Source organism: Pinus tabuliformis, chromosome 9 (assembly GCF_031772625.1).
Source record: "Pinus tabuliformis cultivar Carrire ecotype Pingquan chromosome 9, CPIR1, whole genome shotgun sequence".
Taxonomy (NCBI): domain Eukaryota; kingdom Viridiplantae; phylum Streptophyta; class Pinopsida; order Pinales; family Pinaceae; genus Pinus; species Pinus tabuliformis.
Window position 1 is genome coordinate 1,740,519,802 of NC_142307.1, and position 25,709 is coordinate 1,740,545,510.

At 36.5% G+C, this 25,709-nt stretch overlaps 1 protein-coding gene across 2 annotated transcripts in view; it reads left to right on the forward strand.

The window, feature by feature from the left end:
* Positions 1 to 294: 294 nt before the first annotated feature.
* Positions 295 to 25,709, forward strand: part of LOC149155673 (kinesin-like protein KIN-14I) — a 121,439-nt gene continuing 96,024 nt past the window's right edge. The window contains exons 1-16 of one of the 2 annotated variants that reach the window (XM_089445875.1): positions 298 to 504; positions 638 to 974; positions 3,782 to 3,854; positions 4,102 to 4,233; positions 4,557 to 4,795; positions 5,934 to 6,261; positions 16,113 to 16,212; positions 16,363 to 16,544; positions 16,687 to 16,802; positions 17,044 to 17,146; positions 17,959 to 18,111; positions 18,205 to 18,351; positions 18,534 to 18,734; positions 18,822 to 18,986; positions 19,140 to 19,313; positions 19,487 to 19,630. In XM_089445875.1, the coding sequence (XP_089302001.1) occupies positions 826 to 974; positions 3,782 to 3,854; positions 4,102 to 4,233; positions 4,557 to 4,795; positions 5,934 to 6,261; positions 16,113 to 16,212; positions 16,363 to 16,544; positions 16,687 to 16,802; positions 17,044 to 17,146; positions 17,959 to 18,111; positions 18,205 to 18,351; positions 18,534 to 18,734; positions 18,822 to 18,986; positions 19,140 to 19,313; positions 19,487 to 19,630 (2,406 nt within the window). In that variant the 5' untranslated portion in view covers positions 298 to 504; positions 638 to 825. Of the gene's footprint in view, positions 975 to 3,781; positions 3,855 to 4,101; positions 4,234 to 4,556; positions 4,796 to 5,933; positions 6,262 to 16,112; positions 16,213 to 16,362; positions 16,545 to 16,686; positions 16,803 to 17,043; positions 17,147 to 17,958; positions 18,112 to 18,204; positions 18,352 to 18,533; positions 18,735 to 18,821; positions 18,987 to 19,139; positions 19,314 to 19,486; positions 19,631 to 25,709 lie in introns of both variants that reach the window. The other variant, XR_016263720.1, reaches the window with a different exon arrangement.

Consider the following 25,709-nt stretch of genomic DNA (forward strand, 5'->3'; position numbering starts at 1 on the left):
TAATAACATAATTTTAAAATAATTCATTAAAGACATATATATTCTTTCTCATTAAATTTATTTTCCAAAATATAAATAATCAAAAAAATAAATACACAATTTTTAATTAATATCTAATGCGACAAATAAATATAAATTTGATTTTTTTTAACACCTCTATCCGTTAATATATATATATATATTTTAAGGCATATCAAATATGGAAAATCAAAATAAATTCGAATTTTTTAACATCTTTATCCATACTTCATAGATAGATCCATCGACTGGTAGCACAACGTATCCTATACGTTGATAGCGATGGCGTAGATCGGGATGGGCAAAACATTATTATGCTATTATTTTGGCAAAGGAGGAGGGTTTGAATCTTGGTCCCATGTCCGTCCTTCAGTTTAGGGAAAATGAGGCCATGCATTGTCCCGTGAGCTTTTTCCGCCTGCCAGATTCGCACAGTTAATGGCGGTTGCTTTGAGGCAGCTTTACGCTACTACAACCGGGATTTAGGTACCATCCGGTCCTCGTCTTGCTTTGTATATATTTTTCCCTCCAAACAACTCTCCCACGGCTCGATCCCGGGTTTCTGCAATGCCTAAAAAATAATCACCAAGAACTCATGCAGTCACTCGGGCTGTTTCAGATCTGAATCTCATAGGAGGAGCTCTTCTGCTGGATTCTTTGGGCCAATTGCATTCGGCATATCGGTAGGATTCGAACTCTGGGTCGTTCACATATGAGATGTGGGCAAGGTAAGCATTTGTCGATCGAGCGAGGGGGGTTTGGCTATTTTTGACATAGGCAGAAGTTTCGAACACGCGATCGATCGGAATGATGGTTGACACACCGTCGCCGGGGAGTATTCAGTACATTAGGACGAGGCGTCAATCTTTGAGCTCCAGCGACGGCACCCCGTTGCATTCCAGGGCCATTGTCCCCAGTGCAGAGGACGACGACAGCGATGGGACGGATTTTGCTCCGTAAGTTTGTTCACACATTGCAACTAGTGTTTCATTTTGTATCAATTCAGCAGCATACAATGTAGTTAGTTAGAACGCTGTTTTGATATCTTTATGTGACCTCTTTTTTGAACTCGTCAGGGTTGGTTTTATACCGGGATCTTTAAATATATGAACACAACCAAAAAATTATGTGCTTAATATTCATTTCTCTTGTAACACAATGCCCACCAGAGCATTTGCATTTCATTTTATTACCCATAATCTGCCGATTAACACATTTTATTATGCAATTTCTAACCTCGATAGTTCTGAGTTATAAGACTTATCTGCATAACTTCTTTTACCTGAATTAGCATTAAGACATACAGTTGAGCTGAAAGTCAACTTGCAATATTATAATTGATCTTCTTCTTTTGGTTGCCGAGTGTTTATGATTTTAATTAACAGGTCTGAATGTTTTGAAGCGTAAGTGCAAGCCCTTTGAGGTCAGTGTAATGGCTGCTGTGCCCTTAAACCTTTGGGGCAGGAGTCACCACAATCCCCATCAGCATTAACGCAACCCACTTTTAACACCATATTCATGCGAAAGACATGCCGAGGCCAGACAATAAGAGTTTGACTCGAACTTGGCAAACACTTGGATAATACAAAATGTAAAATAGACACTGTCATTTCATTTGGGAAAAGCTCGGACCCTGTATAAACTGACTCGCGTGTACTTATGAGTCAAATTTGCAGTTGGCAAGTCATTCCTGCTGGTGGCGCTGTTGACTCGTCACCAGGTTAACTCAGCCGGTTTTATCAGCCAAGCCAGATTTGGTTCACGGGCCAAGCTTAGGGCGCTATGGCCACTGGAGTTTGAACCTGGGTCTTTAGTGTTGTTAATCACTAGATCACAGTTTGATGGACATAGTCTTCGACCAAAGTAGCAGGATTTGATTGTATTGTCGTTTGTTGAATGGAAATTCGGCAGTCTTACAAAATTTGGTGAATTTTCTACAGTACGGACATGGTATGATCAATGCAGTTATTTATTGTTCTTGGTAATATACCTCATGTCTTTGATACCCGGATTGACCTATAAACCCCACAAAAACCTGAAAACCCTGAAAATATTAAGAAAAAAAACCTAAAAAGGATCTGTAAATATAAACTAAATAGTGAAATTTTCAAGAAACGAATTATTTTTCTTATTTACTCTGTTCCTGAGTTTGAAATTCCTCCAAAATTTGGAACAAAATGCATATTTTTCGTATCTATACTTCCGTATTGGGGATTGTATAAGATTTTTTTGTTACATATTTTGTCCGTATTGGGTCGTGTTTGGATTCGAATCTTGCTATGATGCCTTTCATCGATAGAGTTTGTCTTGGCAAAAGATCAGTATTTTATCTTTGGGTGATTTTTTTTGTATTTGTTTTAGTTTCTATAATTTTGCATTCTCAATTCTGACCTTGCCAAACCATTTGCGGAGTCGAGTCTGGTTACTTTTCTTCAAGCTATGATAGAGCTGTGCAATTTTTTTCTTAATAATGCTTCAAATGGTAATTGGAAATATGCCTGCTGAAATTTGTGGAGTCAGTGTTTGGTTTCACCTGTTAAGGGTTTGGTTTGTGAAAATTCTATTGCTTGCAACTTACATTCATGTAATGCATGAGTAATGATCCTTGAGGAGGTTTTTTTTCTGAACCACCTTGTGGTGTCAATTTTGTGTTTTTGTATTCTAACCAACGAGCTACAATTTCTTAGTTTGATTCTTGTTGATTCTCACTATGCATGCAATGGTCCCTAGCCATCACAGCCATTGAACGATGTATAAAGCTTTGCAATCAGTTTTATTCATGCAATGCACCTTTATAAAGTTTCTTTTCTGAACCATCTTGTGGCATCAATTTTGTGAACCTGTATATATTAACCAACTATAGGCAGGCAGTTATTAGTTTGATCCTCGTTGACTTTTTACTATGCATGCAGTGGTCCCTAGCCATCATTGCCATTTAAAGATGTATGCAGTTTTGGAATTGGTTTTTGATTGTTTTGATCATTTGCGAAAACTGAGTTTTATATTACAGAATGACCAAAAATACATCGATATTTTGCTTGGACTAGATTGTTTCCCCTGTAAATAACATATTTACCATGTTTTATAAAATGAATGAGTCAGAGCAGAGCAGGCAAACTGGTATCTAAGGTTTTCATAGTCAGGTAGTTGTAGCCATTTATATTGATTGATTGCACAATCCATATTTAGATTATATTCACATTAGTTATGCAGTCTGAATCTTCTATAAAACCATGACAATAACCCTAAGCTTAACATGATTTGTGCCTAACAGTGCTTTGTGGCTTTTTCTTTTCCGCTTCTTAAACAAGTTATTATCTTGGTAAGAAAGAGGAAAATAAAAGAAATGCTGCCATATAAACTTCACTTAAGAAACTTCGTGTGATCACAAGGGTCAAGCAACCTATCAGGGGTTTTCATTTCCAGAGCAAACACAAAATAGCAATGAAATAGACTAAAGGCACAACTGACGTTGGACTTGAAGAAGATGGACAGTTTGGCAGTAGTGAACCTCAACTAATTGCATTCATATTCCTCCCTTCTATGAGTGAACTAAGTATAAGTTTATCAGATCACATATTGTGAATAAGAAATTCCCCAGTTTTGTAAATGAAATGTATCTTTTTACATAATCATCTTATGTCAAAAATGTAAACAGAAAGCGGTTTATGTATGTGTGTGTGTGAAACAATTAACTATTTTGCAATGAAGAGGAAGCACAATAATATTTCATTGCCCCTGATTGTTTATTTTATTGAAACAGAACACCAAGGACATTGTCCATGACATTGATACCAGAGTTGGCTGGGGCAATCCCTCTTCTGGAAAGATTCCAGGTATTATCATATTCTGATGTTCTGAAAAGAATTTATTTTGCAAAGTAGTCGAAGCATTTTAAACAATAGCAGGGAGAGATTATTTTGTTAGATTCAATGAACAAGGTGATGCATAATATTAAATCTTTTTGTTGAATGACCTCAGTATCACGCTTGACATTGATGTTCCAAGCATTTCCTTATTCTGTATCTGTTGAGATTCACTGCAATGACTTGGATCCATGGTTTGTGTGTTTTGCTATGTTAGGTTGAAGGGTTCATCAGATCCATGCAAAAGCAAATGCAGTCTGGGGGAAAACGTGGGTTTTTCTCAAAGAGGTCTGTGGCACCACAGGGTCGAGAGAAATTCACGTTGGAGGACATGCTTTGCTTTCAAAGAGTAAGGATATGTATCTATTTTCTATGATTTGCAAATCTGCATCACTTATAGCAACTGCTACGATCGTTTAAATTCTAAAGAGATATGCATTTGTGTAACTTTCATTTGTCAGTAAGATATCTTCAGAATAACATGTTGCATGTTTATTGAATATTTTCTAACTCTTTTGTCAGGGTGTCACATAAAGATGCTTATGTGAAAATATTCATGTCTTGATAAAGAACACATTCATATTGCAGTCATATGCATACACTTTTTTCTGTTTCAATTCTAAATATGTTTTAAGGATCATTTGCTAAACATTGATTTGGTATTGCTGTCAGGAGCCAATCCCAACATCATTGTTAAGAATCAACAGTGACCTTGTAAGCCGTGCAGTAAAATTGTTCCAGGTCGTTTTGAAGTACATGGGAGTGGATACATCTGAGCGGGCAACTCCTTTAAGCATGCAGGATCAGATAGAACTTGTTATAAAACTGTACAAGCACACATTGAAACGTGCTGAGCTTCGTGATGAGCTTTTTGCACAGATTTCTAAACAAACACGCAATAATCCTGACAGGTATTAATAGCTGCGTTTGCTAGCAGCTGGTTTTTGAACGGCTGTTTTATGGATTTCCTCAATTCATGAGATTGTAGCAATTTGTCTTTTCTGTTTGAAACTTTAAATTTTGTATCTTTTTAAGTTTTTATATTCTTAAGATCAGTGGTGATGGTTAGAAGCTTGCAAAATAAAGAGAGTTTGGTTTGCTTTGCTTCATGCAAAAATTCAAATGAGATATGTACTTGCCTGATATGTTCGATATCAGTGTTTTAAAAAAACTGTCAATACAGGCATCTCATTATCAAAACATTGGTAATGACTCTCAACCATTTATAGCAAATCCTTACTGTTCACGTTTCTTGAGGAGCTTGAGCCAATATAGTTTGTGATCGTCATGGGTTCAAATTAACAAATACATACTTGGGCATTGCAAGATATGCATGGTGGAAAAATGACTTCCTAACTTTGAGCATATATGTTAGATGTTTCAGTGTCAACTGCCTTCCACACTTCCTTTTTGGTGCTATTCATGTTTAATCCTACACACACTCAATTTAGTCAGTTGAGTGGCCTCAATTGCTTTGGAAATTACAGGTTTTTTCTTAAAAGTTGACAATACAATGAGTTCAGCTTTCTGTTTGGTAAAAGATTGCCATGTGCTGCAGAAACAAGGACGTCAGTTAATGCTTAAGAGATTCTGAACATGAAGTTATTAATTTTAATGGTGCCTTAACTCTTTCCTAATCATGGATTTCACAGTTAATTTCTCTTGTTCTGTAATGTTCAACCTTCAGACTACTGCTGGTGCCTTGTTCCTAATGATTGATGTACTTGTGCTTGGCATGAGACTACTATATGCATTGGTGTTAATGATAGCCTGGTTTCAAGATACCTACCAACTTCAAAAATTTAACATTTTGCACACTATGGTGCAGAATGTCTAATGAGTTCTGTTTTGACAAACAAGGTTTTGTAATTTTAAATGTTATTTACAATGCTTTCTGACAGAATCAAAAGGGTGGAAATACAGTGATATAAATTAGCAATAGGTTCTGGATGATCACGTGGATCATCTAATTGCAAGTTATATACATTTGTTTTAGATTGGTATGTATATTTGGATTACTCAATTTTGATATTCTTAACTATTTGCCAGGTTTTGTTTGTTAAAAGCATGGGAGCTCATGTACTTATGTAGTTCAGCAATGCCACCTGGGAAGGATATCGGGGCATACTTGTCAGAATATGTGCATGACGTTGCCAATGCTGCAGATGGTGATCTTGAAATCCAAGCCCTTGCTTTAAATACATGGAATGCTTTGAAACGTTCTGTTAAGGCTGGACCAAGGCGTAGTATCCCTGGGCGTGAAGAGATAGAAGCCTTGTTGACAGGCAGAAAACTTGCAACAATAGTCTTTTTTCTGGATGAGACATTTGAAGAAATCACCTATGACATGACAACTACTGTTGTTGATGCTGTTGAGGTACTTGGCATTGCCATCTGTATTTTGTGTATGAGTATTCTGATTTTGGTGTTTAATATTCTCTTTAAAATAGATGGCCATGTATATCTGAGGTAGATAGCTATTTCAATATGTTTACAAAACCTGGATTAAGGACTAGTTGAACTGTCTTATATGGTGCTCAGTTTATAATAGAAGGATATACAAATGCCTTAAGATTAAAGAAAGGTGGAAGGATATGTTCATCCTGTTATTCTATTTATGCTTAAACTATGAACTGACATGGTATCCAGCAGAAAAAAATATGCAAACAGTGAAGAATGAATTTCAAAGATATGGGGAGATCAAGGAGCCAATGAGGATGAGGCAAGAAAACAGAGAAGATTTTGATTTAGAATATACAGGATATAATTGCTTATTTAGGAGATAGGTGCTCTCCTATGTGAAATCTTTAATTTATATGCTGAACTATCCTCATAAATGTCAAGGGGGTAAGGTGGGATATAACTAGTAATCATCAAATCCATTATTTTACCTTGGTCTTTGACATCACCACCGAAATGATTTAATCATTAGGACTAAGGCCCCAATACCCACCTCTGCAAAACATTTAATAAATGTCAAAGAGACAGTGTCCTTATATTGGAGATTAGTGCACATCTTTGCAAAATATCTTATCGATATGCTAACTACCCTTGTAAATGACGAGGGTGTAAAGGTGAGATACAACTAGGACTCACTAACTTTGTTATTTTACCTTGGCCATAGACATCATCACTAACATGATTTAATCATTAGGACTAAGGTCTGATCTATCTATCTATATATACACAGAAGACGGTGTCCATATAGAGGAGATTAGTGTCCTCCTTTATAATCTTCCTAGCCAACCTCACAAGTGTCAAAGGGATAAGATGGGATATAGTTAAGACTAACTCTATTATTTTACCTTTAGCAGTGGCACATGACTAACATATTTTAATCATTAGGACTAAGGCAGGCAGTGATCTCCTTTATAAGGACACTATATCCTACATATATGGCAATAGATTGTAGAAATTTTAGAAATCTGCACTTCAAAACACGACAGAAATTTCATCTCAATGCTTGAGGTTCCCCTGATCTGTTTCCTGTGACCTTTCAACCTTATGGCTGACACTGAGATATAAATTACAGCAGCAAATACTTCCCTTCTGTTGAACCAAATATACTAGGCAGCTCAAGAAAACAAACAGCGAAATAACGCACTTGAGTGGGAGAAGATTCACAGGCCTAAGGGCACACTTCCCTTCACATATCAGATATGGAAATTAATTTATAACAACAGATTTAGTGCAGCCCTAAGTCTGCCATTTTATTTCCTTCTTAGCTTGTTAAACCACCTAACAAATCTGCTACCTGCGGATGATAAATCAGCATACCAAACATCCTTAGATACTACTCATTAACATGTGAGACATAATTCTGGTTTTCAGATGTGCAATGTGCAATAATTTGACAGCAAACATAAACTTCATATTATGACATAATCTAGACACAAGTACATACCATCAGTTCATCAAAAGCTGGTGCATGTCCTATCCACTTATCACAAGTTAGGATACTCCAATCTCATCCAAATCCTAACTAGGACATCCACCATCAACAGTAAATCCTCAACAACAAACATGGCCTTGCAAGGCATCCCATTAAGCTAATCCTATCCTCTCCAAAAGATCAAGAACAAACTAGCATTAACTTGAAGAAGTCCACCCATTAATTTGCACTGGCATCACACAAGTCTTCTAGGATTCTCCAAGCATGTATCATAAGCCCCCCAAGCTAGTTATCACACCATACACTAGATCTTCTTCACTCCATTGTTCATGTCTTACTTTAGGGTTCACATTGTTTAAACACGAGGCCTTCTTGCATCACACGAGTATAAATGCTCTAAGAAAAACCCTAGCACTCGCCTTCCAAGCTTCTTGTCCATTCTAAGGTTTACATCCTAGAAACCCTAAGTCTTCGTTTGCATCTCACAAGCCACATGACCTTTAGACAGTGTAAAAGTGGATATCAAGACTCAAGAGTACCTCAACATAAGCTGCAAGCCCTTTTCATGTTAAGTATCACACCTGTTGGAAATACTGAGAGGGGGGTGAATCAGTGTTTCTTAGCACTTAGTAACTTATTAAACCTTTTCAGAGCATTAATTAATCTTCACCATCAAATCAAAACATAAATGAGCAGTAGACAAAAAACCACTGAACGCTTTTCTAATAATTTTGTGAGTAGTGAGTACATCAAATGCTTCAGTTCCAACTGAAAGGGAAACCCCAACTTCCTAGTACTCTAGAAAAATGTTCAATTTGCCAGCTCCAACTGGAAGGACGCTCCTACGCACTAGCAAGCTCCAATTTCCCCTAGCACCACCCTACCACCCTGAAGGTGACTCCGACCACCTGCCTAGCACCAGACAACTACCCTGAAAATGATAATAAATTTTTCAGGTGCTGTGGGCTCCCGTACCAGGGTCAATGACCCACTTACAATGAGTACACTTCTGCAAATTTGTGGGCTCCCGTACCAAGCACAATGACTTACAATTTTAATGATAACAACCCTTACAGATATACAATTTGAAAACCCGTGTTCCCGAAGCCCAACTGCTGCTTGCCACAAGATGGCCAGACCGCTGCAATCTGATTAATGACACGAGCCCTTACTGGCAACCTGTGAAGCCCTTATCCAAACTGATCAATATGAACCTCTCACTGCTGCTATATAAGGCACTGAATCGTACTCTGTCAGAAGATGCCCACTGTGCAAAAGCCTTTACTTTAAGGATGAAATTCCTCCTTACTCAAGACCATTGCTGTCAATTTCTTATTGCAACTTCAAAGAATAGAGCATTGCTATGACAATGAAGGCACTGCTGAAGTAAAGAATGATTATGTAGCCCAACTGATTACTACTGAAAGTGTGAAACTCTAACCACAAATTTCTCTGCTTTTGCTTGTAAATGATTGGAAATGTTCAATGTAAAAACATACCTCAGTCTGCTTGTCAAGTCACCTTGGAGTTTCTTTGTGAATAGAAGACCATAAATGCAGTGAATTGATTTCGAACTTGCTGATAAAGTCATCTTCTTTTGGCAGGCTCAAAACAAGCACGCACACACACACACACATCAGAACCGTGTCACTGTAGATCTTTCACCATTGATTGTTTGTACTGGGGAACATGTTACTGTAGGTGTGGCATCTTTTCAACAATCAAGGATCTAGGCTGTAATATGACTGTGACTGTTTCAGAATAGGCTGAGAATTAAAATAAGTTCGTTTAGAACAGTGATGATTTGAGCCTTTAAACTCTTCTCCACAGAACTGAGTTCAATGCATCTTACTAGGCCTTGATGATCTTTAAAAGGGAAACTTGAACTTCTGAGACATACACCACTGGTTCCTTCAAAATTTGCAGTGATAACCCTTCTAATAAGGGGAAAATATTCAGATCACACTCAATGTATTCGCTACACTTGGAGCACCTTCAATCTTCATAACGTAATGCTTAGTAGCATGCACTAAATCATACACCGCTTCAAATAAGACAATGCAGACTACAACCTTAATCTTGTACCCTTCTAATAAGGCCGAAAATCATCAGATCACACTCAATGTATTCACTACACTTGCACCTTCCATCTTCATAATGTAATGCTTAGTAGCATGCACTAAATCATACACCACTTCAAATAAGACAATGCAGACTACAACCTTAATCTTGTACCAAATAAGCCACAGAGTAATATTGAATTAGAGGATTCTGTTCTGAGGTGAATCAATATTCATTTGCATGACCCACAGAACGCGACTTTTGTAGCCAGGAGTAACTGCAATCATCACAATGACTTCTTCAAACATATAGACCCGAACTTCTTCAAAACAAGTACAAATGGTTTGTAACAGACCTATATCCAGGTGTTCTTTTGTTGAGATCTGAAATGCCACAAAAGAGTTGCCCTAACAAAGACCGAGTTTCTGTTGAACTTCAAAATCAGTGCCATAAACACTTCGCTTCCCAGATCATACCTGCAAGAGAATAGTCCTAAATGAAATTCAAAACCAAATCAAAGCAAACTTAAGAACCATCTCGTCTGTTATAGCTTTGTCCCCACAGTGGCTGAAAAAGATTTCAGAGCTAGATTAGTCAAATGATCATCGTTGAGTTGCGTACATTGGATGATAGATCAAATGTCTTTTATAGACTTGGGAGGGGCTTCAAGGAATGCAGCAATTCCTATTTTGGAGGAAGGAATTTGAATTTTGAATTCAAATGTAGGGGGAAAATTCCTTTGGGGTTTTTAAAATTTGAAATTAATTGCCTTTAAACCACCTTTTTGATCTTGGACTTTCACAAAACCCTCCAATTTAGTCTTTTTGCCACAAATAAGATTATTTAAATCTTTTGAGAAGAACCTTGTTATCTTGACCAAAAGGATGCTGCCACCTCAACACCCTTTGAGGTTTTTGCCCACAAATTGGGTCCTCCTTCTTCAATCTGTCATAGCTCACAAACCGTGAGGCCTCTCATAGCATGCCGCTGGAAACAATTCGACGAGGAGAATCCATCAAGGATGATCTTGACACGAAACTCTGAATCGCCATGTCATTTTGTTTGACAAAAGGCAGGGCATCTCTTAGTGTTGCTTGGGTTGACATTCAGTGTTTTAAAAACCTATCGGTTTGAATCGGTAATCGGTCAAACCGACCAGTTCATTAGCCGAGCGGGTCAAACCGGCAGAAAAACGGGGTTCGACCCCTCACTTTGCCTAGAAACCACAAAAACTGTTGCTAACCAGCGGGTTTAGGATAGAACCGGCCAGTTTATGGTCAATCTGCCAGTTCTGTCCTAAACCGGCTAGTTAGCTACCAAGGCCGCGGGGGACCCAAGCAACGCAATTTAGGAAGCTTCTAGGGTGTTCGGGAGAGAAAATAAGGGTTGTTTCCCTCCAAAAACACCCTCATTTGCCTCACACATCTCATTTGGAATTTTTGTGAGTTTGATTGGGAGCTTGGAGAGTGTTGAGTTTTCGCTAGAGTAGTGGAACAACAAAGAGTTTGAGCTAAGTAGTAGTCCTCATGCCTCCAAAAGCCAAGGATACTGCATGGGCAATTGTGATATGATTGATGGCAAAATGATCTACAAATATTGCCAAAAATCTATTGGAGGAGGGGGTATTAACAGGTTCAAGCAACACTTGGCTAGGATAGGAGGCCATGTAAAGCCATGTGGAGCATCAAATGAAGTAATAGGGCATATTAGGGCAGAATACCTTCAGAATTTTGAGATCCAAGTCACTGAACCAATAAAGAAGTTTGTGATTCAAGTAGTTGCAAAGTTTGGGAGTCAAGACTCAACCAATTGAGTTTGATCATGATGACTCATGAGAAGTTTCAAGTTATAATGCTGATCACTATTATCATATATATAGACTTGTAGTAGGCCAGTAGCCCCATAGTTCGTAGGCTTTGTTTTTGCACTCTAGAGGCCATTTAGAGCCTCATTGATTATATATTTTGTTGTTGATATATATTGCACTTGGTGCCATTTTGATATATTCACCTTTACATGGTATATATATGAGCAAACTTTGCATATTTTGTGTCTGGTTTGGAATCATGGTTTTAAATCTTAAAAGTAGATTTTTTCATTAAAAATTAATTATTTAATATATTTTTTAAAAACTGGTTCATTTAGACTTGACCAGTCTTGGTTTGAAACCCGGTTTATTAGTTGGACCGGTCCGGTCACCGATTCCGTTTTTTAAAACTATGGTTGACATCAATGACAACCACATATCAACAACACCAAGCTCCAAGACTTCTTTACTCTAGTGCTACATGTTTTTGCTTTAGGGTTTTCATCACACAAACCCTAGTTCTTATTCTCTTGAATCACACTAGTGTTAAGATTGAGATCAACCCTAGTATTAGAATTCATTTTCATGTCTTGTCTAGGAGTTACATCACAAACCCTAAACCCTAGGCCTTCCTTTCTTGCATTACACAAGTACCAAGATCTCTCTAGGCAAATTACAAGGATAGAATACTGAGTACATTCATACAAAGACACTTTCTTGCCTTTATATCGAATAGGTGAGGGAGTTCAATATAAAACATGGTTTTTGTCCACATGTAACCCAAGGCTAAGTCTACAAGGCAAGCCCACATGGAGTGCTCCATTAAACAAGAAAATAAACTAGTGTTTATCCAACCTCCAATATGATGTGCCCTCCAAGCACAATGTCCCTAGGCCTAATGTTCTTGCTAGATATGCATTCTTCAACTAGGTGTTACCCAAGTGCTCCTCTTCCAAGGTGTAGTGTTCTCCAAACCAAGTATTCTCACACCAAAGTCTCCTCCGTTGTGTGCCATGTGCTTGGTTCGTAGTGAGAGGATTCTCGTAGGGGGGGAGTTGACTATGAGACCTTTGCTCTAGTTGTGAGGTATACTTCCATTAAGTCTATTATGTCATTAGTATCAGCCTTTTGTTGGGAGTTATATGAAATAGATTTAAAGACAATGTTTGCCAATGATAATGTTAAAATCTTAAAGTAAATTCTCCCTCTAAACATTATATATATAAAAGCACCTCCCTCCCTTTAGCCATTTTATCAGCAACGATAACATTGAGTAACCCCCTTTTTCTCAATATCTTGCTTTCCCTCTTTAAATTTAACAAAAATATCCCCCTCCCCCTTGAGGAAAATAAATCTTCTGAATCAGCTGATATTTTCCATCATCTCATGAAAGTGCAAACATATTATGATAATTTTAAAACTTGAAAAACAATGCAATATTTTTTGATAATCACAATATATGCAATCCTGCATTAAACAAATAATAAGATGTAGTAATTTGTAATTGTAGTAATTGGAGGTTTTACTTTTTTCATGTTTTTCCTAGGAAAACAAAATGTTTTTGTTCAAGAGAACTAATGTGCTCTTTACAATCCAATTTGGATGAGATGTGTCACATACAATGGCGGGGTGGGTAATGCTAATAGAACTAAAATGGAAACTAGACATCTATTGGCTAATGTAATGAAAGAAGAAATAAACTAGTATACATTCATCTTAACCTTTGATCATTTGAGCAACGAGAGTTTTTGCACCTGGTTTTTTAATCCCTCGTGGGGCTTCATGGATCTGGGGTTAACATGGATCTATGCTAGTTTTAATTACAAATCAATAATCAAAACAACTAGTTTTCTTAAGACTTTAGCTGTAGCCTGTAGCATTAACAACTGGAATATAAAAACAAAGTGATACTTAAAGCCATAAATCAAAATAATTGTCTGCTTGATTCTAGATTAGACTTTTTACAGGGTTGGATTCATTAGGACCCTTTTGATATTCCTTACTAGAGATTCTTGGAATAACGAGTTCATCTGTTGCGGTAACAGTATAGGCGTTGTTACCTTTGTCCCTATAATACTAGTGTAGTCCCTTTATTGTTATTTTTAGTGTAGCCTCCTTATTGTTATTGTTAATGTAGCCCCCATATTGTTATTGTTGCGCCCCATAGAAACCCACTATTGTTATTGTTGTGCCCTTACATTATGATTGCTATGTAGGTTCTGATTATATTGTAATCCCATAGACTCCTATATATAGAAATGAGGTATTGTCATTTGTATCCTCCAAGAATTGTTCATGTATGTGATGTAAAGGAGGTTGCCCCCTCAAAGAGGCTGATTTTCAAGTCGTTGATCTATCTTTTTTTCTGTTTTGAGATCTGGTTGCATAACATGCTGAGATGGCTACCTGAACGCTAACAGAAACTTGATCTCAACTCTGTCAATTGGAGTCATTTAAATCCCCTACAATCCTCTGGCTTTCAAATCCTAACTTTTTCTAGTACCATTTCCTAACCTGAAGTGGTTCTTTTCCATTTTTAAATTCTGAAAGATATATAATCTATATGTAAACTCTCTTTTAGTGATTTTGTGTGAAACTGCAAATGAATCCCCAAGAAATATACAGCTGTAACAGGATATGTAGGTATTGCTTCCATATTATAGTTTCTGATACAAAAATGAGCAAACATCTCAGAATTATCATATTATGTACTTATCTACTTTTCCTCGTAGATTTCAGCCAATGAGAATGAAAGCCCTAATCTAACCATTTATCCAGAAATGAAGCCCTAAATTTTTGGGTCAACCAGATATTCTTACATTTTAAAGGTATGCTCTAAATTTTAAAATTTACATCGAACATTCCATAAAGACATGAAAGATACACAGATTTCCAATTTACTCATCCATGCAAATAATTGGGATTCAGAAAAATACCTGGTTATCTGTTTGAAGGTATTTGTTGTTCCCGCTCCCGTATGAAGAGCCCTGGTTATCTGTTTGAAGGTATTTGTTGTTCCTGCTCCCGCTACCAAACCGACTTTTCCTCCCAGCCTATCTGGGGATTAATCCATTCGTTCCCCAGATCCAGAAAATTTTGTATTTGAGGTCTTTTGGTCCCCGTGCCGAAAACCCCAAGGACAATTACTCAATTTACCAGATTTCTCTTCATAGATTCCCTTTGTAAAACACCCTCCACAGTTAAAACATTCCCACAGTTAAGAAAATAAAACCCTTCTCTGTTCTCCCCCACGGTATGCTTCTTTCGTTCCCTCTCTATTCCCAATGTCACCACCCTTCAATCCTCACTGCTTCCATAGTGAGGTATGGTTGCTTGACCTCTGTCCGTTACGTGGCTTCTCACCATGCATAAAGAGGAGGTCATATTCTTATTTATTGACACTCATCACTTAGTATCTCCCTTAAGTGACTATTAATGGAGTTAAGTAATTTTTTTTTATTAAAGAATTATTTTAATATTCTATTAAATTATAACCTTTTAATATTTAATTTAGAACTTATATAGTTAGTTTCTTTCATTTGATATGCAATATATAATATATAATTTTCTTTTAGTTAATAAAATCCCCTTGTTTTTATATATATTTTTGAATGATGTACTAATTATATATATTATGATGGTGGTATATATATAATAAGTACTTCGCAACTTATATTCCTTAGATTTTGGTATGTTAGTTTTTATTTAACACTTCGATAATTAATTCATTATTTTAATTTTGGACATTTTCCATAATTAGTTAGTATGCATACTAGTGTAGTGCACACGATACATGCATATGTAGCTATCATATGCACGCTAATATTTCTATGTTCCCTATAACTCGAGGGGGTCATTACACATTGTGAGACTGTAAAAAATTTATTTCTGCAACTCCATAGAAGATGATATTGCAAATAGTAAAATATATATAGTAGACTGGTCTTCCAATCCTCCATACCCTATCCTACCCTCATATCACTGTTATGCATGAGGTCATCTAGGTTTCTAAATATCTGAAACTCTGTCCCTGGCTATCTTATTGTATTGCCAATATTCAATATCATTTGCAAGGTTTTTCTAATGAATGAAATCCATCTGTGTCTCATTTATTTGCAAATTGTTAAAAGCACATTAGTTTATTTACATGTATACGTCCCTAGCTATTTCATATTTTTTTCAACAAAATTGTGAGATGATGCTTGTTCTTTTGCTCTTATTGTATTGCCCTGTCCCTCTATCTTATTGTATTGCCAAAATATCTTATTGTTCTTTTGCTAAAAAATTCTTGTGGCATTGTTGTGAGAACTCTAGCTGAATGACTCGAATACATTGTTCAAGAAATTTCTAGATTAAATTGGTTTTAGGTGCAAGTAGTCTATTTGTGAACATTATTTCGGGTGCCAATTATTTGTTTAGAAGTCTTTGCTGATGTAACTTATTTGTATTACTGCCTTTGTGATGCCAGGAACTTGCAGGAATAATTAAACTATCTGCATACAATACATTCAGTCTATTTGAGTGCAGAAAAATTGTTACTGGTTCGAAATCACTTGATCATGGAAATGGTAAAAAATGACATTTTTTGACTGAAATTATGAATTGTGATTGGGTTATATCAATGTTTCATAGAGATCACTGACTATTTGCAAGGTAGAATTTCATATATAGAGCAATCCTTCACAAATATTTGATGCTTGAATTGGTTCTGTATGCAGAAGAATACATAGGTTTGGATGACAACAAATATATTGGGGATCTTCTTGCTGAGTTTAAAGCAGCCAAAGACCGTAGCAAGGGTGAAATTTTGCATTGCAAGTTGTCATTCAAGAAGCGATTGTTCCGGGAGTCTGATGAAGCGATAACAGAACCAATGTTTGTGCAGTTGTCCTATGTGCAGGTATGCATTTGGTAGTCTATCATATGACAGCATTCTTTGGCAGTAATTATGAACACTGTCTGGAACATAATTATCAGAAGTTTAGTCTTTAACATTCAGTTGTTGAAGATTTTTATTAAGTAAAGAATGATTATAACTGCAGCTGCAACATGACTATATACTCGGCAACTATCCTGTTGGGAGGGATGATGCAGCACAACTGGCCGCATTACAAATACTTGCTGAAATAGGATTTGCCAGCAATCCAGAGACAAGCAGGTAAGTTCTGCTTGAATGGATTTGTTTCTATCCCGAATGTTGACACATTTGATTTGTATGGGAACTTTAGCCTTTTCAGCATATGCTTTCTTCTGGTATTTGTAACAGGTAGATGGCTTGTTGCATATCTCTTCCAGCCTTTGATTGTATAGCAAGTGTTTTTTTGGATGTGTGGATTACTAGTGATATTATTTTAAGTTTTGTTGAGATCCTGATCAGAATATCATGCAATTGATAACAGTGACTGGACCGCACTTCTAGAAAGATATCTACCTAGACAAATTGCTGTTACACGAGCAAAGCGTGACTGGGAGATTGATATTCTTGCTCGCTACCGGTCACTGGTATGGAAAATTAATTGATTATTGAGTTTTCTCTTTATATCCAACCAAAAGTACATAGAAAGATCTAAGAGATAAGAGGCTATAGAAAACTCTTTTCCTGGTTTCTAAAACACCTAGCTTTAAACAGTGGCCTGGATTTGACTTTATGCTACTATAACCCACATGTTGAGGTTCATAATACTTAAAATTTGAGATGGTACCACTGTTTTTATTTTTGCTAACCTGTTAAGTCCAATGGGACTTCATTGTTGCCATTGTATATATGTTTTTTGCTTATTTTCCATAGACACACATGGATTCAACTTGGTGTTATGATCTTTGGTGTTGTCTTATTTCTCTCCATTTTCTGGGATTGTTAAGTTTACTAAATAGAATTTGGCTGATCTGTAATTATTTTTTGTTCCAAAATCTGGAATTGCTATTATGATCATTTATTTTGAAGTCAAAGAGTTTGTATTGTGATGAAAGGCCCTCTACAAGTTACTTCTAGGGGAGTTTAAAGCAACGAGCCTTTTAATTATTTAGTATGCAATGGAGTTTAGTATAAAATAATACGTTAAATTAAAATTTGTCAATTAGCAAGAGAAGTACAATCCTATTGAAGTACATGTAGGTGCAATTGTAGGACACTGAGTCAAGATCTGTTGTGGATTAAACTTCTGCACTACATAGTGTGGAAAGTTGGATAGTGGGTGCCTCTCACTGCAAGGATTATTCGTTTGGTGGGTCTGGGTGGAAGTGGGCATACATAAAAGTTATAAAGTTTTATATGATTAAAATGCTTTGAAATATCAACCCTGTTTGTCTGGTAGGAGCATCTGTCCAAGGATGATTCAAGGCAGCAACTTCTTCGTATTCTAAGATCACTTCCTTATGGGAACTCAGTCTTTTTCAGTGTTCGGAAAATTGAAGATCCTATAGGACTTTTACCAGGACGGATCATCTTGGGCATAAATAAGTGTGGGGTAAGTTTTACTTATAACATTTGATTCATCATATTGTGGATGGGCATTATTTGATAGTTTAATGATAAATCATTTCTTTCACTTTATATGCAGGTTCATTTCTTTCGTCCAGTCCCAAAGGAATATCTACATTCAGCTGAATTACGGGATATTATGCAATTTGGTAGCAGTAACACAGCAGTATTTTTCAAAATGAGAGTAGCAGGCACCCTTCACATATTTCAGTTTGAAACAAAGCAGGTTTGTTTGAATAACAATTTCTACATAGCAAGAGCTTTTCAGGCCAACATTCATTACTTGAAATAAATTGGCATAGCATATTGTATGAATGTTTTGAAAATTTCAAAATTATGGTGCTCCTAGAATCTTTAATAATTGATATGTTCTGTTCAACCTTGTGCATTCTCTGGTAACTATTGCAGGGTGAGGAGATATGTGTGGCACTTCAGACACACATAAATGATGTGATGTTGAGGCGATACTCCAAGGCACGCTCTGTTTCCAACGGTTCTGTGCAGGAGGATTCACCTAAGAATATAAAACCTCCTGGACTTGAAATATATGAAAAGCGTATACAAGAGATGTCCAAAATCATAGAAGAAACTCAAAGAAAGACGGATCAGGTAGGTGTTTTTGAATCTCTGCTCTCAAGACAATTCTAATCCATAAGGAACATTTCTGTTTTGGTTAAAAATTATTTTGTTTTACAGCTTTCGAAAGAGCTTCATGCAAGGGAAAAAAGGGAGACAGAACTTGTAGAAGAACTGGAAGGGTTGAAAGACTCATTGCAAGCAGAGAGGCACGCTTTATCTGAAGTTGTTGAAGATCGCGACAAGTTCCGTGCATTGTTTGCTGAAAAAGAAGCTGCTTTTCAGGTTTCTTTTACCTTCTCTCTTGCTTCTGTACCAAATCTTGGAATGACTGTTCATCTTCTGTAAAGCATTATGATTGTGCTTATGTTTTCTAGAGTATCGGAATGCCCAATTTTTACTTTTCTTACTTCCTTTGTGGTCCTGCATATGTTCTAGATGGCACTTTCAGATAAGTTCTCTGTAGCAAGTCCTGCCAATGAGCAAAATGGAAATTTAGATTTGGAGAACACTCCCACAAAAGCTTTGTGGGCGTCGTTGAGTAGAAGGGATAAAGATCTTCCATTCACAGATAAAGGCAGAGTGTCACAAAATCAAAACTTGAATTCACAGGTAACAGACAGTCCAAGTGTTTTCATTTACTAGTATTCCTAACATCGTACAAGTTATCACTACTGAACTTTATGATGGTATTGCATGTTTATTTCAAACATGGCCTTTAGTGTTTTAAGTTCAAACTTCACTTCTAATTGTCAGTTTTTTGATATATTTGCTATTCCCTGTAGGCACAAATTAAGGAACTGAGGAATGAATTGAAGACTCGAACAGATGACCTTCATTCAATAGAAGAAATGTGCAAGAAACTATCCAATGAAAAGCAGTTGCTTGAACAGAAAGTTAGTCGCCTTGAGAAGAAGAAAACAAATGAGGTAATATGGTTAGGAGTTAGACAATGTAACAAAAAAGGATGCTGTTGTTTTTAATTACTCTTTTAAAGGTAGGTTTTATTTTGTTTTTGTCATGCATTCACAAGTCCATCACCATTCCTTATGTAAATTGTTGAGATGTCTCATCTTGAATTTTAATTCCCTATTTTTTTTCTCATATGGAAAAAAACACTCACGTTAATTTATATTTCAAAATATGATCAAAATTAATTTAACTCAAGTCAACTCCCATAGGAGACAAAACACAATGACCATTAAATGGATAAATACACCAACATTCCCTCACCCTCCCCACCCTATAATGGGCCATTCTAGAAGTAGAAAGTACATAGAATTGCTTATTCCAAAACAAAAACAACATATCTGGACCAAGTTGGACATTTGCAGCCCACTTCAAAGTGTTTTCTTCAGTCAGTAACTGGAAATGGCCTGTATCCTCCAAAGCTGATAAAGACAAGTGGTGTTCTTAATTTAGTGTTTGAGCATTGACTTACTGGCCAGATGAGACAGCCAATGTGGGCTGAATAGTTAGCCTCCCCACCATTGATGTAGAACATTACTTATTCACTGAACTCACATACACTGTGGAAGCCCGAGATATCAAAATTTGGCTTTACTGTGGACACTGCTTTTTCTTCACCCTCCTTGAGGGTATTCTTCTTTATCTTTTTAATGAACATCAAGAAATAGTGTGTAATAAATCACCTGCTTGCCTTTACTTTGGTGTTTGCCACTTGGCCATTGTTTTTGGCAAATTTCTAGGGTCTTGCTGCACCACCTGGTGATTTTCTTTTCTCCTTGCCACCTCAAATCAGCTTAGCCCTCCTGCTGATTTGAATTATTTTCAGCAATGTCATCACTGTAATTGTTGAAAAGTAGCGAGTCAAGAAAGACCACAAGTTGTTCTTCTTTAGCATGCACGAGTCCCTATAAATTAGGACAAGCTCATGCAGCAGTTTGACTTATGCGCAGGGGTGGGAGGCTTGGTTTGTTGTTTGCTAGTGTGAGTTAGAAACTTAGAATTGGGAAAAAGACAAGTGAAGAGTCTCAAGTTCTAAATTGAGACTAGACAAGTTACATGAGTCAATTAGACTTAGTTAACTCATCAATCACAAGTTCGACTTCCAAAAATAAAACTTGCCATATTTAACCAATTCAAATTGCTTATAAGGAGGATGAAGACACATCATTGTAACATAATTCTTGAGCACGAGTTTGTGTGAAGGAGCTTGTGAGAGGAAGAGCATGCTAAGGAGAAGCTTGTGTGCAGATTGGTAGAAGGCTTTCCCTTGGGATTTGTGTTAGGATTTAGAAATTAATCTCTAAACAAAAGGAGCTTCCTATGTGCAAGGATTTAGGAGGAATGTGTAAGAAAATCAGAAAGGCAGAAAGATTTTCTTATGTTGATAATTACTTGTGATATTATTATGTTCTTATTAACTTCTTTATGTTCTTCTTTAATCTTCTTCTCATCAAGCAATCATCAAAGCAAAAACTTTAAGATTAGGGACACCAAAAGTAGGCACTTAGCTAGAGCTAAAACTCCTTTATAGAAGAAAACCCAGTAAGAACTCTTCCTTCAATAGATTCAAATTGAGGTAGACCAAGACCCTAGACCCAAAGATCTTCCTCCTCCTCCAAGCCAGCTCTCAAACTGTTCTTCCAACCTTCAAAGATTGACTGCAACAATACTGCATCAACTCTGCTTCAATACTGCATCAAGGGCAGATTTTTTCGGCCCAACTTCAAGATTGCAATTTCAATCCTCTTGTAGCCTCAGTGCCTTCGCACGTGTGAGACAAGATATTGAAAATTTTGACTTCCATAGCTAGAAAACGATCTCCTTCTCCTTTGTTAGCCCTTTCCTCTTTTTTCCTAGAATTTCGCACCTTTTACTGCTTCCGGCTTTTGCGATTCAAACTTGTGAGAGATGTGTCTCCAAATGAGTCAAGTTGTTCCAATATATAGTGATTTTGTGAGGTTGAATTCCCTTGTTGAGGCCGACTTGGTGGAGGAGGCCTAATTGACCTATTTTACATTAAAAAAATTTCTTTTTGACAAATAAATCCCAAGAAGGGCCTTTTACAATATGACATGGACGATGACACTTGACATAAACCCTAAAAGCTTGCAATGGAGGCTTTGATGTAAAAACAATCGACTCAAGCATGAAACCCATGCTTTAATAAGTCAATTTCTTTAATAATAAAATTTCTTTTTATTTTTTTGACAAATACATTACATCATGACTTTACATACAATTATGAAGACCGACACTAGTTACATTCTTCAACACTCCCTCTTAACTAGGGAGGCATTCATAATTACATATATATGCTATGTTGCCAGGAAACGTGGGTGCGGGGACGGGGATGGGGACGGGGACGACATTTTTGGAAACAGGGTGCGTGGGTTCGTCGGGTAATATAATAATATTAAATTTTAATAATTAAATTTTATAAATTATAAATTTATAATTAATAATATATATGAAATTTGAATTTGTATATTTTTTCAACTTTAAACAAGAAAACTTTAATGATAATCATTTAAACATGTTTAGTCTCTCCCATATAAAAACACAATTTTTTCATAGGAGATTCTTCTCAACCTGATAGTGGTCTAGACTTTTCTTGATGTCTAATCATCCACCTGCCCCATGCATGGTGTGCTCTGTGGTAAAGCAATCCCAAAAAGTTAAAACAGTGGCAGCCTTACCCTTCCACAAAACACGCTTATTCATTTAGGCATATTTTCCTAGTTTTAATCTTAACATGATGTTATCAGAATGCTGTGAGAAATTGGCAGATTTTGATACTTAATTTAGCCATTTTCCAAAATAGCCCTTCGCCATTTAACAGCACCAGCTGATTACAGCTTATCGCTGGTCTCAATCCTACTTTCTATTTGACCGAAAATGTCTGAACTTGTATGTGTGCATTTACAGTTTATAATTTGATGGTTATTAACTTATTTGGCTTGGGAATGACTGTTTCATAAATTCATTCCAAATTGATTTACAAGAATCTGCAGGCTCAAATTACAGAGTAAGAGGTCTCTTTTCTAGTTTTGGTTTCGATGCCATATAATATTAAAGGCATTGAAGATCCACAAATACAGGAGATTCATAATTTACATTGAGACTCTAACAAACCTTGGGCATAAGTTTTGAAATTGTTTTTATAAATTTATAGCATAAGACTAATGGAGAGACTGATCATAAGAGTCTCCTGCAGTAGGAAGGGACTCATGAATGTGCAAACAGCTACCCTTTTTTTTCCAACTATGGTCATCACCTTATTAAATATTTCCACAAAGCTACAGCCAATATGATATGATATTCTGCTTGTGGGATTGTACACCCATAATGTTCCTTTTATAATATTGAGATATCATAATCATATATGATTTCAGAATACTGTGTCGCTCATAAGTTTTGAAAAACTTATCACTGTTGATAAATTTTTACAATGATTCATTACCCTTGAGCAGCACGTCATGCCCACAGAGCAATGCTAAGGCATGTGAACAAAGACAGTCTTTGGAAACTGTAATCTTTGGAAATGATGGCAGAAAATTTCCTTGAGAAACATTCAGAAGACCTTACAACCATCTCTGAAGGACAATCCAGACCAATGACCATCAATGACTCCAAAAATGATATCATTCGTTTATGGCATATCATTTTTTAAATTTCAATAAAAAAAATTATTTGAAAATTAAATTTTTAATATAGTTTTTTTATGAAGAACCCAAAGAACCCGAAGAACCCAAAGAACCCAACCCGAAGAACCCGAAGAACCCAAGAACCCAAGCACACGAAGAACCCGAAGAACCCAAGAACCCAAGCACCCGAAGAACCCAAGAACCCAAGAACCCGTTAAAGGAAAAGAACCCAATTTTTTTTTTTGAAGAACCCGGTTCTTCTGGGTTCGTCTGGGAAGAACCCGTACCCGAATCCGGTACTTGGGTGCGGGAACCCGGGACAGGTTCGAGAACCCCACCCCCGGGTGCGGGTACCCGTGCAACACAGTATATATAGAGGTACATGGACAATCTCAAAATGAACTACGACGAGTTCTAGCACACTCAGTGCTACGAACTAGATACCTGACTAGGGGATTTTATCTGGGTGGGACTAAGGGGACTCAAGCTTTTAGTCAACTCTAGGCACCATTTGGATTTTAAGCTCTACCACCGACCCATGGCTCTAGGTGCGTATCTAAGGTTGGAGCTCCATGACCAACACCACCCTCCCTCTTTGTGATCTAGACATCAACTTATAGGCCGACCAGATGTCCTCCTAAGCATCTGGCCATTAGATGCCTCATCTCTCCCTAATAAACTAAATCAGTTATATCCATTTGTTCAAGCATGCTTCCAATGTGTTTAACCTTCTTATGGAGAGATTTACCTATACAAACAGAAACCCCAATTAACAGTAAACTTTCAAATATAAGTAAACACAAACCTTCGGGGTCCTGAATCATCTTGATGCTGCTTTCATCACCAAGTTATCCATATATAAGCTATCAAAAGCTTTCTTCTTCTTTCATTTCTTCAGCAACACCAAATTCATCCTCAAATCTTTTCATTTGCAACTTCATGAAAATTCATCTATAATACTTTTGCTTACTTCAAAGTATTCACTGTCATAATATGCCCTCCCTCAACTAGGGAGATATACCTTTTCTTCCATCCAGGCTCCCTTTCAATTTAGGGAGACCAATCACTTCCTTTTTCTATAACATCGAAGAGCCTTTCATGGCTCCATTCCTTCTTATGGCATCAAGGTCATCTTGATCATCATAACTTCCTTCATCATGCTTATTATTATCATACAAACATCTTCGTCATCTGAAGATTATGTACCTACAAAACTTTAATTGCAAGTACAACCAAATACAAACATACAAAAACATGAAGTTAACAATATCGAAATCGTGATACTATAATGTAAGCATGTAGACTTTAGATATCAAACACCTAAACTTAGTTAGGTTCATAAGAGACACATAGTAGACTTCGAATTCTTGCTAGAGTTTTGTCATAAACCCTAGGCTTCATCTTCGAGACACAAAGCCTTAGATATCAACAATTCAATCAAATAACAATCCTACTATACATCTAAGCTTTTATCTGTCAAACTTCTACTAGGGTTTGTAGCAAATCCTATATTTTATCATCAAAGCTAAATTATATCGAAAACAATATCATCATATCCTAGAATATTAATCTTCTACTAGGGTTTTACAGACCCTAGGTTTCACAAACTAAAACATGAGCATCAACAATTAGGTTAGCATACTTGCATATACATATCTAGGATTTCATTATCACATACTAGCATTTTATATCAATATTCATACGTACTATATAAACCCAAGACACAAACATTAGTACATCAAAGTTAGACAACATTTTTTCTCCAGGCTAGGGTTTCTATCAGACGAATATACAACTAGGGTTTTAACTTTTATTCCTAGGATCTTACTATAACTATTACAAAGGTTTTGTTCATAAACCCTAATTCACCAAACCCTAAAGATCTAGGGTTTTAATACATAACTTAAGCATTAACAACAAACCCTAAAGAACTAGGGTTTCTATCATAATAATACCAAAACCCTAAACAGCAAAAGAATAGGATTTCTAGACTTCATTAACAACCCTATGTAGACTAGGGTTTCATAATCAATATTGACATACCCTTAGCAACAAGAGGCTAGGGCTTTGTAGTGAACCCTAAAGGTTAGGTTTACACAAGAATGATCAAATAATGTCATGAGGGTAGATTCAATCTAATGATTAATCACCCTAACAAGAATCTTTGTGATTCAAAACCCTAGACGTGACAATGTCGGTGATGTAAAGCAAATTTCAAAAGATAATGAACATAGCTTTTACATGAAGAGAACTTTATAACAAAGCTTATATTCTAATTCATACCTTTGAGTTGTTCCTTAAGAAACCTTGTCGGACATCAATTCTTGAAGAGCTTCCTTTGCGACAGAAAGTCTATCCTTTGAAGTCTCCTCCATAACCTTTGAAGATTCAACAA